Source organism: Lipomyces doorenjongii, assembly GCF_038497915.1.
Source record: "Lipomyces doorenjongii strain NRRL Y-27504 unplaced genomic scaffold V1508scaffold_28, whole genome shotgun sequence".
In the NCBI taxonomy this organism is placed as follows: Eukaryota; Fungi; Ascomycota; class Lipomycetes; order Lipomycetales; family Lipomycetaceae; genus Lipomyces; species Lipomyces doorenjongii.
The window spans coordinates 65255-78936 of NW_027118095.1; the positions used below are offsets into that span (position 1 = coordinate 65255).

Below are 13682 nucleotides of genomic sequence, written 5' to 3' on the forward strand. Positions count from 1 at the left end.
TTTGCTTACTATCGATGCCTAGTTGTGATCACTATCACAGTCAAGAGCAAGAATGGGCTATCCGGTGTTTTCAAATCTTCCTGCCATCCGCCAGGCGCACCTTGGCAAGCTCAAAACAAATTTTGCCATATCCACCGCCGACCCTGAGATGGCCGCGGAAGACGTAACCATCCAGCGGCTTGTCCATCTCGAGAAACATTGGTACAGAGTTCCTTCGCGTGTGAAGCTCTACACGTTGCTATTCCCTGCGGCAATCATGGCCTACGCAACATCGGGCTATGACGGGAGCATGATGAACTCGCTCCAGACCGTCACGTACTGGGACGATTACTTCAATAATCCTCGAGGATCACTTCTTGGAATCCTGTCCGCTATCATGCCTCTAGGATCGATCTGTTCGACCCCCCTGGCTCCGCTTCTTGCCGACAAATTTGGCCGCAGATGGGGCATCACGGTCGGCAGTATCATCATGATTGTTGGCTCCATAATACAGTGCGAAAGCCATAACTTTGCCATGTTCCTTATCTCTCGCTTCATCCTAGGGTTTGGACTCACATTTTGCACTACAGCAGCACCAACCTTGGTGGCCGAGCTATGCCACCCAAAGGAGCGCACGACCATCACTGCCATCTGCAACACCTGCTGGTTCATTGGAAGCATTATTGCCGCTTGGGTCACCTTTGGGACTCGCAGGATCGAGTCTGTATGTATTGACGAAAAGCCCTCTTTTTCCATATTCTCACTCGTTGCAGACTTGGTCATGGAGAATTCCGTCATTGCTCCAGATGGGCCCTTCAGTTTTCCAGCTGGCTACGATCTGGTTTCTACCCGAGAGTCCTAGGTAATAATGTACTTATTCTAGTGTCGATCCTCCTTTCCGCTGACTTGCTTCGGTGCTTTAGGTGGCTTGTTTCGAACGATCGCCCCGACGATGCTATGGAGGCGCTTAAGCGTTACCATGGAGACGGCAAAGAGACCGACCTGGTCAAGCTGGAATTCTGCGAGATCCAGCAAGTCATCAAACTTGAGAAAGAGAGTAAATTGACATCGTGGAAAAGTTTGGTCTCGACCTCTGGCAATCGATACCGCCTGTTCCTTGTTCTCTGCATGGGCGTTTTCTCGCAATGGAGTGGCAATGGCCTCATTTCGTACTGTATGTCACCGTGTGTTCTCTGTTTAATTTTCTTCAGACTGACGCCCGTTAATAGATCTCTCCCGCGTTATGGACTCCATCGGTATCACAAACCAGAACACACAGGCCCTGGTTAATGGAATCATCAACATCTGGAACTGGCTCATCGCACTAACAACTTCTTTTTTTGTCGACAAAGTCGGCCGCAGGCCTTTGTTCTTGGTGTCCACAGTCGGTATGTTGCTCGTGTTCGCCGGATGGACTGCTGCCAGCGCGCTGTTTAGCAAGGACAAGAAGGATCAGGCAGGGATTGCCGTCTTAGCATTGATTTTCGTATACGAGTTCTTTTACTGCATGTAAGTTCATTCAACTCCATCAAGGAAGGTGAATCGCGAATTGATGATTTTTATCCAGCGCATTGTCGCCCTTGCCAGTGGCATATTCGGTAGAGATCCTCCCGTATGGAATTCGTGCCAAGGGAATGGCCGTCTATGTCTTGAGTACTAAGGGTGCTGTGTTCCTCAACCAATTTGTTAATCCCATTGGTCTAGCGACCATTGGCTGGAAGTACTATCTCGTTTACTGTGCGTGGTAAGTTTACGTTGAAATGCTTTCTTCTTTCGTTAATTTACACGTCATCTAACAGGCTGACGGTCGAGGTTGCAACTGCGTATTGCTTCTTTGTTGAGACCAGGGGATATGCCCTCGAGGAAATGGCGATTATCTTCGATGGCGAAAATGAAGCGACTCTCGCACCCATGGCAGTTATCGAGAAGGATATGGATGTGTTCCATAAGGAGTAGCTGGCGTTTCGCCTGTTATTGTTCGCGTGCGCTGGACATATAGTATTTGGTGCTGTATTCCGCTTGTGAATTAAATTCAGATATCTTTATGTAAGCATCTAGCACGGAGCAATGAGTGACGTCAACTTCTGTCCACGCGGATCGTAAATAAGTCTTCAAAAGCTCTACTCTCCTCATTTAGTACTCTTGTAGCGAACCCATAAATGATCTGTCTACGTCATAGAACTCGAAACCAATGAAGAGCTGACAAGCGCTTCGTTATGCGAGCGGGCGGTAAATTGAGACGTCGCGTGACTAGAGCGATGTCTGGTTTAAAGTTTGATGCACCCCTGACTCGGGGCCCGAGTAAGTCATCCGGATCTTCGCAATATTTACCACTCCTGTCTTAGAATCTTTTTGCATCACTACGAGAATTACCTAATTCGTCAGTTCAAGAATCGTACATGTCGAGGCGCATTGCTGACCGGTAAGTAACGCTGGTGATCGTTGTCATTTCATTATAGTGGTGCAGCTCACATTGTGCATCTGCGACCCTTGCCCGCTCATGATGTGATTGCGGCTGCGCTGATTGATTGCTTCAGGCTTGCAACCACCCAAAATACTGCTTGTTTATGGAACTGGTCTATGGTTTCAATAAATTATGCCTCATTTTTTTTTACATACGGCTTATGCACTTGACAGAGGTTTACCTTGTAAGTACCAATAAATAAATAAGTAACGCATTTCGCTACCGAAATGAGACACGTGATCAATATTCGTGTCCGATGAACAATTCATACCTTCATTGAAACCTGAACCTAAACCAAACACACTTATGTACAATACCTAGAGTGAGAATCCTAAAACAACGAAAAGCTACCATAAAAATCGCAAAAAAAAGTGGTCCAATAGGAAATGATATCCAGATCAAGCTTATCTGATCATCTTGGCAATTTTACTCTCCCAATTTCTGGCACGCTCAAATCCGTTCGTCGCGTTTTGGAAATCCATGACAGCCTCATAAATTTTTTCTTTGGAAACAGCAACAAAGGGGCCATACTGAACAACCTCCTGGTCCAACACTTGGCCAGCAACAATGACGACACGTGCGTTCTTCTCGTAGTTGTCCGGAATTGACATCTCGACACCGTCGCCATCGCGATCGAAAACAATATTGTTGTACTGCTTCGCCACAGTTGTTCCGCAAAGAAGATCGCCGTCGACAACGTAAGCAAACGCATTCCAGCCCTCAGGCAAAGGCTGGCTAATAAATCCACCGGGCTTGATAGTCGCATCGATCATCCAAACTGGAGTATAGGCAAGATCCTGCAGACTTTTAACTCCATATGATTCACCAGAAATGACCTTAATCTCAACTTTGTCAGAAGGCTTCACAATGGGAATCTCTTCTTTACGCAAGTCACGATATCTAGGCTCGCAGCCCTTGAGCTTTTCAGGAAGATCAACCCATAACTGAAGGCCCGTAACGGCGGATCCGTCCTTTTGAGGACGAGGCATCTCGGCATCTATAATAATGTTAGTAGTGATCTCAAAATAAATAATAAACTTCAGCACGTACGCATAATTCCTCTTCCTGCAGTCATAAACTGCAAGTCACCCTCGTCAATGGTCCCGGCGCTGCCCGTGAAGTCCTCATGATCAACCTGTCCATGCAACAAATACGTAATTGTCTCTTGACCCCTGTGCCCATGATCTGGAAAACCGGCATTTCCACTGACGAAGAAGTGATCAAGCAGCAAAAATGGTGAGAAGTTGCGAAGACGGGCAGTTCCAACAGAGCGCCTCACTCTGGCACCAACGCCTTCGGACTGCTCAATGGCAAGAAAGAGCTTAGAGATTGTTCGAGGCTTCATAATTGCAGATAACGACATGACTTCCAGAGAAACTGTGAAGATGGGATTGGTGTTGACTGTAGTCACGGTTGATGTATTCAGTACTGCCTGATGGTAGTTGAATCGAATTAAATTGCCTATTGATACCGCAATTAAGACTTGTAGCAAAAGAAGCAAGCAGATTTCATGGACACCTTGGTGCCTTTATATTCTGATTTTGCGACACAGTAGCAGTGGAGAATACTTGAGAAGGCTCGACTATGGTTGCTTAGAGTGTATTTGCAGAATGACGTATGTAATGGGAGGAGTCAAAATTATTTTAGCCTTTTGCCGTCCTGTCATTGTGCGGCTGCTCGGGTGCGGGACGGATGATGACGCACGGTTGTTCGGCAGCGAGCTGTGGCGCGGTTGTCGGAGCCCACACTCCTCACCGAAGGCCGTCATTATTAAGGTACGCATTAATCAGTAAGGATTGGTCACTAGTGGATACCCAGACTCAATAAGGAGTCACAGTATCGTCGAAAAGCTCGATCTATCCATTTGAATCATCTCGCGTTATTCAATACTCAGTTAACTGAGAAGCCATCCGTATATTGAAAATATATATATAACGACTAAATACATCGGTTGTTCTTCAGGTTCTGTGGTACCGCAATGTACGTGAGTCGACTGTTAGCCTGATATACTGATTGATCTATGCTAAGTTCTTCTTGCGAATGAATATGTTTTGACCGCTAGATTGTGAGGAAATGGCAGAACCAAAGAGCAACGCGATTAGGAAAACTCTGTAGCACTTTTGTTTTTAAAATATATTTTCATACGATCAAACAAACGAGGGCCTTGTATATGATGTCAGATTAAAAGAAAGCAAAGCAATAACTAAAATAACAACAGAAAGCAAGGAAAGCGAAACCGAACATAAGGACACAAAGCACAAACAAGTCGAATGAATCTTGCACTAGCTCACTCAGGCACTCAGGGTATCCGTATCCGTATCCGTATCACGACAAATATTCAGGGATATATATATCCGTATCCGTATCCGTATCACGACAAATATCCAGGGATATATATATCCGTTATCCATTTATAGATGTCGATCCCTAATTTTCCGTGCTGCTTGATTCATAATATTCATGCAGAGAATAATTCAGTGATAATAAAAAAAACGTTTGACAAATAGCAAGCTCGACGCGCTGAACCTTTAAGAAGCGATTATTTATAAGCGATCAATGTTAAATGTCTACGATATCATCTGTCTACGATATCATCAGTCCATCATCTTGCTCAAAAGATGACCGGGTGTACTTTATACTAGTCCCAAAGAATAAATTTCCACGAACTACAGTATATATAAGTTACAGAATGAACCAGATTACGATAAACCTTAGCTAATGCATCTCTTTTAGGTGACATCATGGGCAATGATATTACTTTCGGACGTTCGTTTGCGACTATGCTGGAAGCCCCAACTATACGCAACATGGGTAATCATGGGTTAGGGTATAATGAGCAAGGCCTTCTTCAATGGTAACGGTAAATACCTTACAGAAGATACGATTAGCTCACCTAGCACCTTCTGTGCCGTCTAACCATTTCACACTGAAATCAAGCGAAAATGGACAGTGTCGAATCCCGAGACGTTCGGCCGGGCCAAAGTTTGAGGTCTAAGTCTGGCAACACTTATCGAAGCAAGGTTAAGGCGTGTAATCGTTGTCGTCAATACAAGGTGATTTAGAGACCCCACCCAACAATAACCGGCCTCTGGGGAAACTGCTAATGCGAAATAGGTTCGCTGTGATTCAGCTATAACGTTTCCTGATACATGTTCGAGGTGCAAGAAGAAGGGACTGGACTGCAATGTGGACTCTGCGTTTAAGCCAACTCCAACTAGGAAGTACGTGACAGATTGCAATCAAGGCAGAAGACATGGCTAACACATCATATCTACAGTTTATTAGAAGAGGTGACGTCTCAGCTAACAAGTATTCAGCAAACTCTTCAGCAGCGTGATTCTTCTGTCTATGTTTTTCAAGAGCATGTGTGCGGCGGTATCAGCCTTGCTGCTCGACCCAATGTTGATTCAATGAATAACAATTCTCGGGAATTGGGATTTATTGCAAAACAATTGACCGCTGATGGAAATTCTGTCCTAGAACGACAAGAACTGGGAGGAGTTGTACTTGAAAGCAGCACCATCTCTGATTTAGTAGCGCAGTAAGTTTTCTGTCGTAGTCACTGCCCCTACATACGCCTAGCTCTGACACTGTCAGCTTTCGCGCAAATCATTGGAAGTATTTTCCAATCCTTGATGAAGATTTTTCTGCAACTACACTACTCCAGGCATCTCCGTTATTATTTTGGACAGTCGTATCCATTTCGTCGCGCTACCATGTCTCGCATTCTCACCTATATAACAAGATGGCTGAATCCTACACTAAGTTGTTAGCAGAAGCTTTGGTCACGTCGCTGCGATCTGTACATGCAATACAAGCGGTACTCTATCACTGCCTGTGGCCATTGCCAGTAAAGACACAAGATAGTGATCCAAGCTGGACACAATGCAGCCTTGCCGTAAGTGCCGCGCTGCAGTTAGGACTGCATAAGCCTGGGTTTGAGAAAGAATATATGAGAGAATACTCCAGCAACGCCAGGGCAATTTCGCCAGAAGAGAAAAATATTCGATCAAAAACATGGATGGGTTGCGTATATGTTAGCACGAGGTAACGAATTTGCAACTTCAGGCAAGTTACCAACGCTAATTGCACTACAGTTTGAGCATGATTTTGGGGTTTCCGCTTCACATTCCTGCAGCATCATATTTGGCCAACTTAGGTTTCGACAACGACTGCCCTGCAGAATTTACTGTACTAGTGTCCATTCAGTGTCAAAATGCGAAAATTGTTCAAACTTTGGATGGTGCAGTTGATCACTTGACTCGTAACTCGTTGACAACAATATTCGACAGGGATCTGGAAGCTATAAGACTGAACTCTTCAGAAGTTTGGACGGTAGAGCTCGAAATCTTACTATTGGGAGCTAAATTATTTTTGTACTCGCTATCGTTGCCTCAAGTTGTTTACTCTTCATTGAACGAGTGTCATATTTGGACCACGAGGCCAGACGACTTGGTTATCTTATCCTCGGCCTTCCGTACTGCTTGTCGTTTGATCGATCTTTTCGCTCAAGCGGAGTCGGGATCCGGAAATAAAACACCAGACGTTGCTGCGGCTAGACGACAGATCTGCTATCCGAAACATCATTTCATGCTTCTATGCTATGCGTCCCTGTTTCTCCTTAAGCTTCTAGCAGTCACTTCTCAGGTACCAGCTTTCGATGTCGGATACGCTCAACTTCATGTCCAAGCTGCTATGGATGTTTTTAATCGTCACTCTCGCGAACATCTGGATGAACACCACGAAGCGGCTAAACTTCTTGAAATTCTCGCTCGAATAGAACCGTCGTTCTATATTCAAGATCCCGAGATTACGAGAGTGAAGGTCAAGACTAGGTTTGCAGCCTCCCTCCTCCACGATTCGATAACGGTTGCACGTGTGCGCCGCCATGCTTCTAAGCAATCAGATAGGTCATCTAAATTGAGAGAGACTTTCGACATGAACGCAGCTACAGCAAACACAGCAGCAGAACCGCTGGAGGCGGTCAAGATGACACATGATCTAAACCAATTGCCAACCGATGACTCTAGTGTTCCGTGGGGAGTTTGGGACGACGATCTTTTTGACTCTTTTTTGGAGTCTTTTCTTTGATCTTGAATTTGATGATATTTTGACGACTCTTGTTTTTTGACCGACAGTTCGTCACTCTGGTGATTGCTTAGAAAAATCGTTGCCTTGCCGGATAACTTATGTCAAGACGCGAAGTCAGCTTCCGTTAGCGCGCGGTTTTTAAAACGTGTCCGCTCGCTGCCTACAGAAGCCAGCTAGGCTAGAAACTTGTACACTTGTACTATTCCGGTGATGAATATCAACCTGCAGCTTGAAGACGACTGGAAATAGGACGACTCAACTATTGATGTCACGTTTAGATGCGATAACACTCGCAGCTTGTCGGTCGCAGGTTCAACTCTTTGTTCTTAGAGAATCGCATTGAGACGACAGGCTGAGAGCCCTGCAGTGTTTGGAAGGTCTTCAACTGTCACGTTTTACTTGACGACATAAGCTTTTCGTCTGCGATCGACTCACATTAAATATGTGTCTGTTATGTACACTACCTCGAAAGAGTTCTAAGTATCTTTGTTGTACGATAACAACAATTGTGGAGCATGCATTTAATACAATTTGAACAACAATAATCTTGGACGGACCGGACTTGTAATTGCCTCACATTCCGGTAACGACGGACCGGAGCCGCCCGCACCGGTGGCTTGCAATCTGCTAAGAGCAGAGGCTCTAATGGCTTACATCTTGTGGGACGATCACGGAGTCAATGACACGATGATGAGATACGAAGAAAACATTTGAATTGTTACAATTCAATGCCGCCGCCTGTGGAGAAATATATTCCGTGTCGCAGTTCTGCGATGATTCGGAGTTGTGGTAAGCCGAAGTCTGTGTTTCGAATGGTTGGACACGGTTGTTGGCTTACTATGTCATAGTATAGTGATATAGATACAAAACCGCTGCGACATCCTGCTACTTGGATCGAGCTGTCGGAAATGGAGCCATGGGAAGACGAATTCGAAATGCGCCACTACTCCTCTCCAAGACGTCAGAAAATGTACCCCGCGCCTAGGGACTCACGACCACTCTATTCAAAGTTATATGAGCACTTCCGAGCTTTCATGTTGGCGCAGTAGATGGTTTAGAGACCGACCTCGAGCCGGGCCGTGGGTTTCCGCTTCAAATTACCCAATGGATCGTAGCTTAGCATGGCATCACCCGATTACTCTCAAGTTTATCTTCTGTTGAAGAGGAGACAAAATGGCTAAGAAAAGCCGGACTTTTACAAAATGCATACGCTGTAGATTTGACCGGACCAGCGCAGTTTACAAAGATTATCAAAAGCCGCGGAGAGACTGCGGCAGGGTCAAGATGGGAGGCCCTGAGTGGGATCCAGAATGGCGGAAGGAGCAAGACAGTGCTGTACATTTTGGTCTTATCCATTACTGGATTTATGTGAGCAACAACTATAGTGGAGACAAGGTTTTCAACGTTAACAATCTCACGTCAGTCCTGGACGTCAGGCGTGGCCCATTATGGGATCTACGTCTACGAGCGATCATTCTGCCAGGATATATCATGCCTTCCAAAACTCGTGGCAAACTGGCTTAAGAGTTGAATTTGGCAAAACAGTTTTTGGGCGGTGTCGGTCATGGAGCAAATCTACAGTATATCCTACTCCCAAAGTGTGAGAATAGGGCCCGTCAGCCGGCTGTGCTTCCTTAAACTTGTCACGATTTGGTTGAAAAGTTTTGAATATTGAGCAATCAGTTTTGAAGGAACTCATGATCCCAACCGCTCTGGTTATCGTCTCCAGGAACTCTTGTTAGAGTTGCCTGCGCCGCAGCCAAAATCTGCCAAACAATAGCCTCGGATCAACCAATGTTACCACTTGAGCAGATAACTGTTTAACAACTGATATAAAATGTGTCAATTTTGTTAAAAGAACTGTACCACGGATATTTAGACTGTTGACTTCTGCAATCGATTGAAAGAATATGAACGATTAACCAGCTCGCCTCCCGTGGCCCCCTTCAATAGTCCGACTCTGTGCATATCGTCTTCATAATGTCCGTTAGTTACGAGCCCCTGCATTGCGATAAAATGTCCAACATATCTGCAAGGGGTCAGGTGCCGCACCGGCATTTAAAATAATCAAGAATGCATTTAGCGCGGCTTCATCAAAGCTATAGGGATGGACTCGAATAACATTTTCCTTATTCGTATTCGACAAATTCCATTCTCAGGAACATTATTCGTAATTTTGCAAGACGTCCACTTGCTGCAGATAAACATTTTATCAGTAAGTCTTTGAATCCTTGTCTCCAGGGGAATGGTCGCAGGATTCCCACCACTGCTTCCAATTCAAATATAATAGCATAGCTATTGTTTATTGGCTCCGACTGTAATGCAAAGTCGCTGAGCCGTGGGGGCTGTGCTTAGTGGAGACGGCGCATGCTGTGGCTAAGCTGTGGCTAAGTCATGGGTCAAACCGATAGCGTCAGTGGCGGGTCAGAAACCGGAATGACATCAGAGCTGGAGATTGCAGCCGAAATGGCAGCTGACGTTCCTGACAACTTACGGCTCGGGACACTCGTTCCAACGACTTGCCAGACGCATCAATAGTCACACTTCTAACGCTATTCGACCAAGTCAGGTAGCCAAAATCTTATCGTCAACCCTAGGAAACGGCTCACAGATGTCGTTTATTTGAACGGTCGTCATAACCGAGAAGTGACAGTCAACAGCCAACCAGCTGCTAAGGTAATACTATAGATATTATGTACTCTTTGTTGGAGAGTCTAGATGCGCATCGCTATAACGAACTGACTGAAGAAAGCGTATAGTCTCAGCAACTATGCCGTAAGCACGCAGCATATGCCTCGAGTTCATTGGCGAAGAAGCTCGTGGTTGCTGGCGGATGTTCGGGTGCAGGAGTGCGGCTTAGGAGTAGTGCTGACTGATCACGGCAGCTAACCGCGGTTCGACGAACCGGCGAATGACTCGGCGACTGACAATACCTTTGTCATGCTTATCGTGTCCCAACTAATTTTTATGCTTCCTATGATGGCCAACCAAACGGCAGCCACAATCGGGCTTACTCAATGACGGACGGCGACTACTGAATGTCTGACTAAACTTGAAGGATCCTCTAATGATGCCTGGAATCTTCTTGAGCAAATGCTCTCCGCCATATATATATATATCCCTCTAGTCAGCTCCGTTTCTTTTTACTCCTCAGAACAGTAGTCTTCTTTCCCTCTAAGTCGCAGTCAAAATTACTCAATTGCATTACCTAATGGCTCCCAACGTTGCCGTATGTCTGCTTTGCTTCGATGCTCATTGGTAGTTCTATTTTGCTGACAACCGAAAAAGATCATTATCTACTCCATGTACGGCCATATTGCCCAAATGGCTGAGGCCGAGAAGGCCGGCATAGAGAAGGCCGGCGGCTCCGCGACCATCTACCAGATACCCGAAACACTGTCTGAAGAGGTTCTCCAGAAGATGTACGCAGCTCCTAAGCCTGATTACCCGATTGCGACTGCCAACACTCTCCTCGACTATGACGCCTTCCTGTTTGGCGTGCCTACCCGGTACGGCAACTTCCCCGCCCAATGGAAAGCGTTCTGGGACACCACTGGGTCGCTCTGGGCAAAGGCTGCCCTCGCTGGTAAATACGTTGGCCAATTCGTCTCGACCGGTACCCCCGGCGGCGGGCAGGAAGTTACAGTCATGAACGCGCTCTCGACTTATGTGTTTCACGGCATGATTTTCGTCTCGCTCGGATACTCTACCTCCTACGCGCAGCTGACTAATCTTACCGAAGTCCACGGGGGGTCCCCATGGGGTGCCGGTACATTCGCTGGCGGCGACGGCTCCCGCCAGCCCTCCGCGCTTGAAGAGGAGATCGCGTCGATCCAGGGCGAGACCTTTTACAAGGTCGTCGTCAAGGCGTTCGATTGAATAGATGAGAGCGTAAAGGACATTCTCGCGTCCCGGGGAGGAGACACGAATCCTCATTCGAACAAAGTCATCGTTACTGTGTCCTCCAGAGGACGGCGATACTGGGCACTTTAGATTAAAGGCTGCATTATTTCTTAGAATGTTGCATTGCATTGTACTAGCATCAGTTTTTATATAATTCGTTCTTCTTTGCATTCTGTGTGGTGTTGGGAAACGCTATTTCGCATTTAATAAAGACTATAATGTAATAAAGAAATTTCATCGTAATCGCATTTCTCCATTACTAACTTTTTGGCGTACCAATTTGGCTGCTTCCGTTTCGTCGAACTCTGATTTTAGACCTTATATCCTATCTAGCTAGGTGAACAGCCTTGGAGCCTCGCAATACCTCCTTGGCCTGTTTTAGAAAGCATGTGTAACACCACGAGGTAGTCACCCATACTTTCCCTTAGCCAAAGGTGCATATCCAGATGTACCATGGATTGAACTGTCTGCTATGACACCCAGTATTATTGTTTGAGATGGATCTTTCGTGTTATGACCGGACCATCACGTTACGGTCACGTCATACGCATCCCCGGCCATGAGACAGCTCGGAGGAACTCTCTCATCAAGACCGACAATTCTCCTCAAAAGCATTACTGTATCCACAAGCCACAAAGCAAATACACCACTACACTCCTGCTATGTCTAATTTTTACATAGACGCTAATGGACGATGTTCAGGCTTCCGGTGCTTATCTCAACTGCGAGTCTACCCGGTCACATCACATTACGCTTCTCAAGTTTAAAAGTGCACATCTTATGGCAATTACCAACAAAATTTCGTACAGTTCATCGGCCACACTTTTGTTTTGGCGTCATAACCGGAACAAGTGCGGCTCCGATGAATCACTAACTAAGCCTGTCAATAAACATGACGCAATAGTGTGAGAGTTCTCAATGCATCTGTAGATGTAAGCGCCTTCGTCTAGAGTGCAGTGAGCTATTACCACGATTGACAGTCAGTAACAAGGACCCTTAATTCACACACTGAAGACCATAACAATCCTGTCCATTCCACGTAGGGCTGGTGAACATTTACGTCAGAGAACTCTCAAATTCAGTGCGTAGATAAGTTGCGTGAGGAGTAAGCAAGCTTATTGTTGTGGACGAAGCTAGTATGTTATGGCAGTTAAGGTTTGCATAGTTTCCGGCAACAACTATAAACTTTACATCCACACTGGGTGTAGATCATCGTTACGCGAATCACGGGGTTTCACTTGCAAACACGCGAATTTGACCCCGTCGTTTTGATGGACCAATTTGCTGATCAGCTGGACAGCCGACAATGGCGAGATTTGAGCTTCGACTTTCGTCAGTACACATAATGGCGTGTCTGTTTCTATATTAAAACCCCAGTCCAAGCACCCGCTCCTGACTGTGAACTTCTGCAATGACCAGTCTTCCATCGCTTCTGACATATAAATCTCTGTTGACATTATCAAAAAAGGCCCCACTTTTTCAAACTGCAGCGGTATCGTCTATCCTAACACACACTCGGAAGTATAGCGAGATGAGCGCCCAGACACATCCCCATATTATCGACGCAGTCAAGCGAGACCATCGTGACATCGAGAAGTGTTACGACTCTATCGTAAAGGCCGACAATAATGACACTCGGACAAGATGGGCTAACCAGTTTGTCTGGGAGGTTGCACGTCATTCGGTCGGCGAGGAAATTCTGCTGTATCCGGCATTCGAAAAGTATATTCAAGGAGGAAAGGCAGTGGCAAATGAGGACCGCAGCGAGCATCAGACTGTATGTTCAGAGACGGAAATAAATAAAAATGGACTTACTAATTTTCGATTTCTGCAGGTGAAGGATGACTTGTACAAGTTCCAGAATATGAAATCTAGCGACAAAGACTTCATTCCCACGTTGACTACCATCATGAATGAGCTCAAAGAGCATATAAGGAACGAGGAAGAAGTTCAGCTGCCACAAATTGAGAGAGCTCTCAGTGATGACGAGAGCATCAAGCTTGCCAAATCATTCTCGCGAACTAAACATTTTGTTCCTACCCACAGTCATCCCTCCGCACCGAATAAGCCGCCATTTGAGACTGCAGTCGCATTATTGACCGCTCCAATCGATAAGGTCAAGGATATTTTCAAGAAATTCCCTTCTGAATCGACAACTACGTAATTTTAGTTAAAGAAGGTATTTGGAATGGTACTTTTCAGATGATTACATTGTTATAGTTGGTATAAATATGATGGCAGCAGT

General features: G+C 45.7%; 6 protein-coding genes across 6 annotated transcripts; 5 read left to right on the top strand and 1 right to left on the bottom strand.

Annotated features, from left to right (window-relative positions):
• Positions 1-52: 52 nt before the first annotated feature.
• Positions 53-2034, top strand: V1508DRAFT_387053 (general substrate transporter; the record flags this gene model as incomplete). The annotated part of the gene is made up of 6 exons (XM_066937830.1): positions 53-703; positions 753-841; positions 903-1153; positions 1209-1488; positions 1547-1723; positions 1779-2034. 6 exons carry the CDS (start codon positions 53-55, stop codon positions 1933-1935), a joined length of 1605 nt encoding a protein of 534 aa, XP_066795500.1. The 3' UTR covers positions 1936-2034.
• A 318-nt stretch (positions 2035-2352) lies between these two features.
• Positions 2353-4052, bottom strand: V1508DRAFT_439739 (RmlC-like cupin domain-containing protein). The gene is made up of 2 exons (XM_066942233.1): positions 3494-4052; positions 2353-3440 (listed from the first exon to the last, which is right to left on the bottom strand). The coding sequence occupies exons 1-2, from the start codon at positions 3804-3806 to the stop codon at positions 2848-2850; spliced, it is 906 nt and encodes a 301-aa protein (XP_066795501.1). The 5' UTR covers positions 3807-4052; the 3' UTR covers positions 2353-2847.
• A 1200-nt stretch (positions 4053-5252) lies between these two features.
• On the top strand, positions 5253-6558 carry V1508DRAFT_418361 (uncharacterized protein). The gene is made up of 4 exons (XM_066940454.1): positions 5253-5496; positions 5558-5664; positions 5721-5984; positions 6041-6558. The coding sequence occupies exons 1-4, from the start codon at positions 5386-5388 to the stop codon at positions 6492-6494; spliced, it is 936 nt and encodes a 311-aa protein (XP_066795502.1). The 5' UTR covers positions 5253-5385; the 3' UTR covers positions 6495-6558.
• V1508DRAFT_141392 (uncharacterized protein) lies at positions 6516-7855 on the top strand. The gene has a single exon (XM_066936010.1). It carries the CDS (start codon positions 6548-6550, stop codon positions 7532-7534), a length of 987 nt encoding a protein of 328 aa, XP_066795503.1. The 5' UTR covers positions 6516-6547; the 3' UTR covers positions 7535-7855.
• A 2889-nt stretch (positions 7856-10744) lies between these two features.
• On the top strand, positions 10745-11650 carry V1508DRAFT_418370 (flavoprotein-like protein; the record flags this gene model as incomplete). Its single annotated transcript, XM_066940455.1, is given in 3 exon segments — positions 10745-10763; positions 10823-11457; positions 11472-11650. Coding segments are annotated over 2 exon segments (610 nt in total), but the record flags the coding sequence as incomplete, so codon positions are not given.
• A 1318-nt stretch (positions 11651-12968) lies between these two features.
• On the top strand, positions 12969-13601 carry V1508DRAFT_355398 (uncharacterized protein; the record flags this gene model as incomplete). The annotated part of the gene is made up of 2 exons (XM_066936953.1): positions 12969-13214; positions 13272-13601. 2 exons carry the CDS (start codon positions 12969-12971, stop codon positions 13599-13601), a joined length of 576 nt encoding a protein of 191 aa, XP_066795505.1.
• Between the last annotated feature and the right edge of the window lie 81 nt (positions 13602-13682).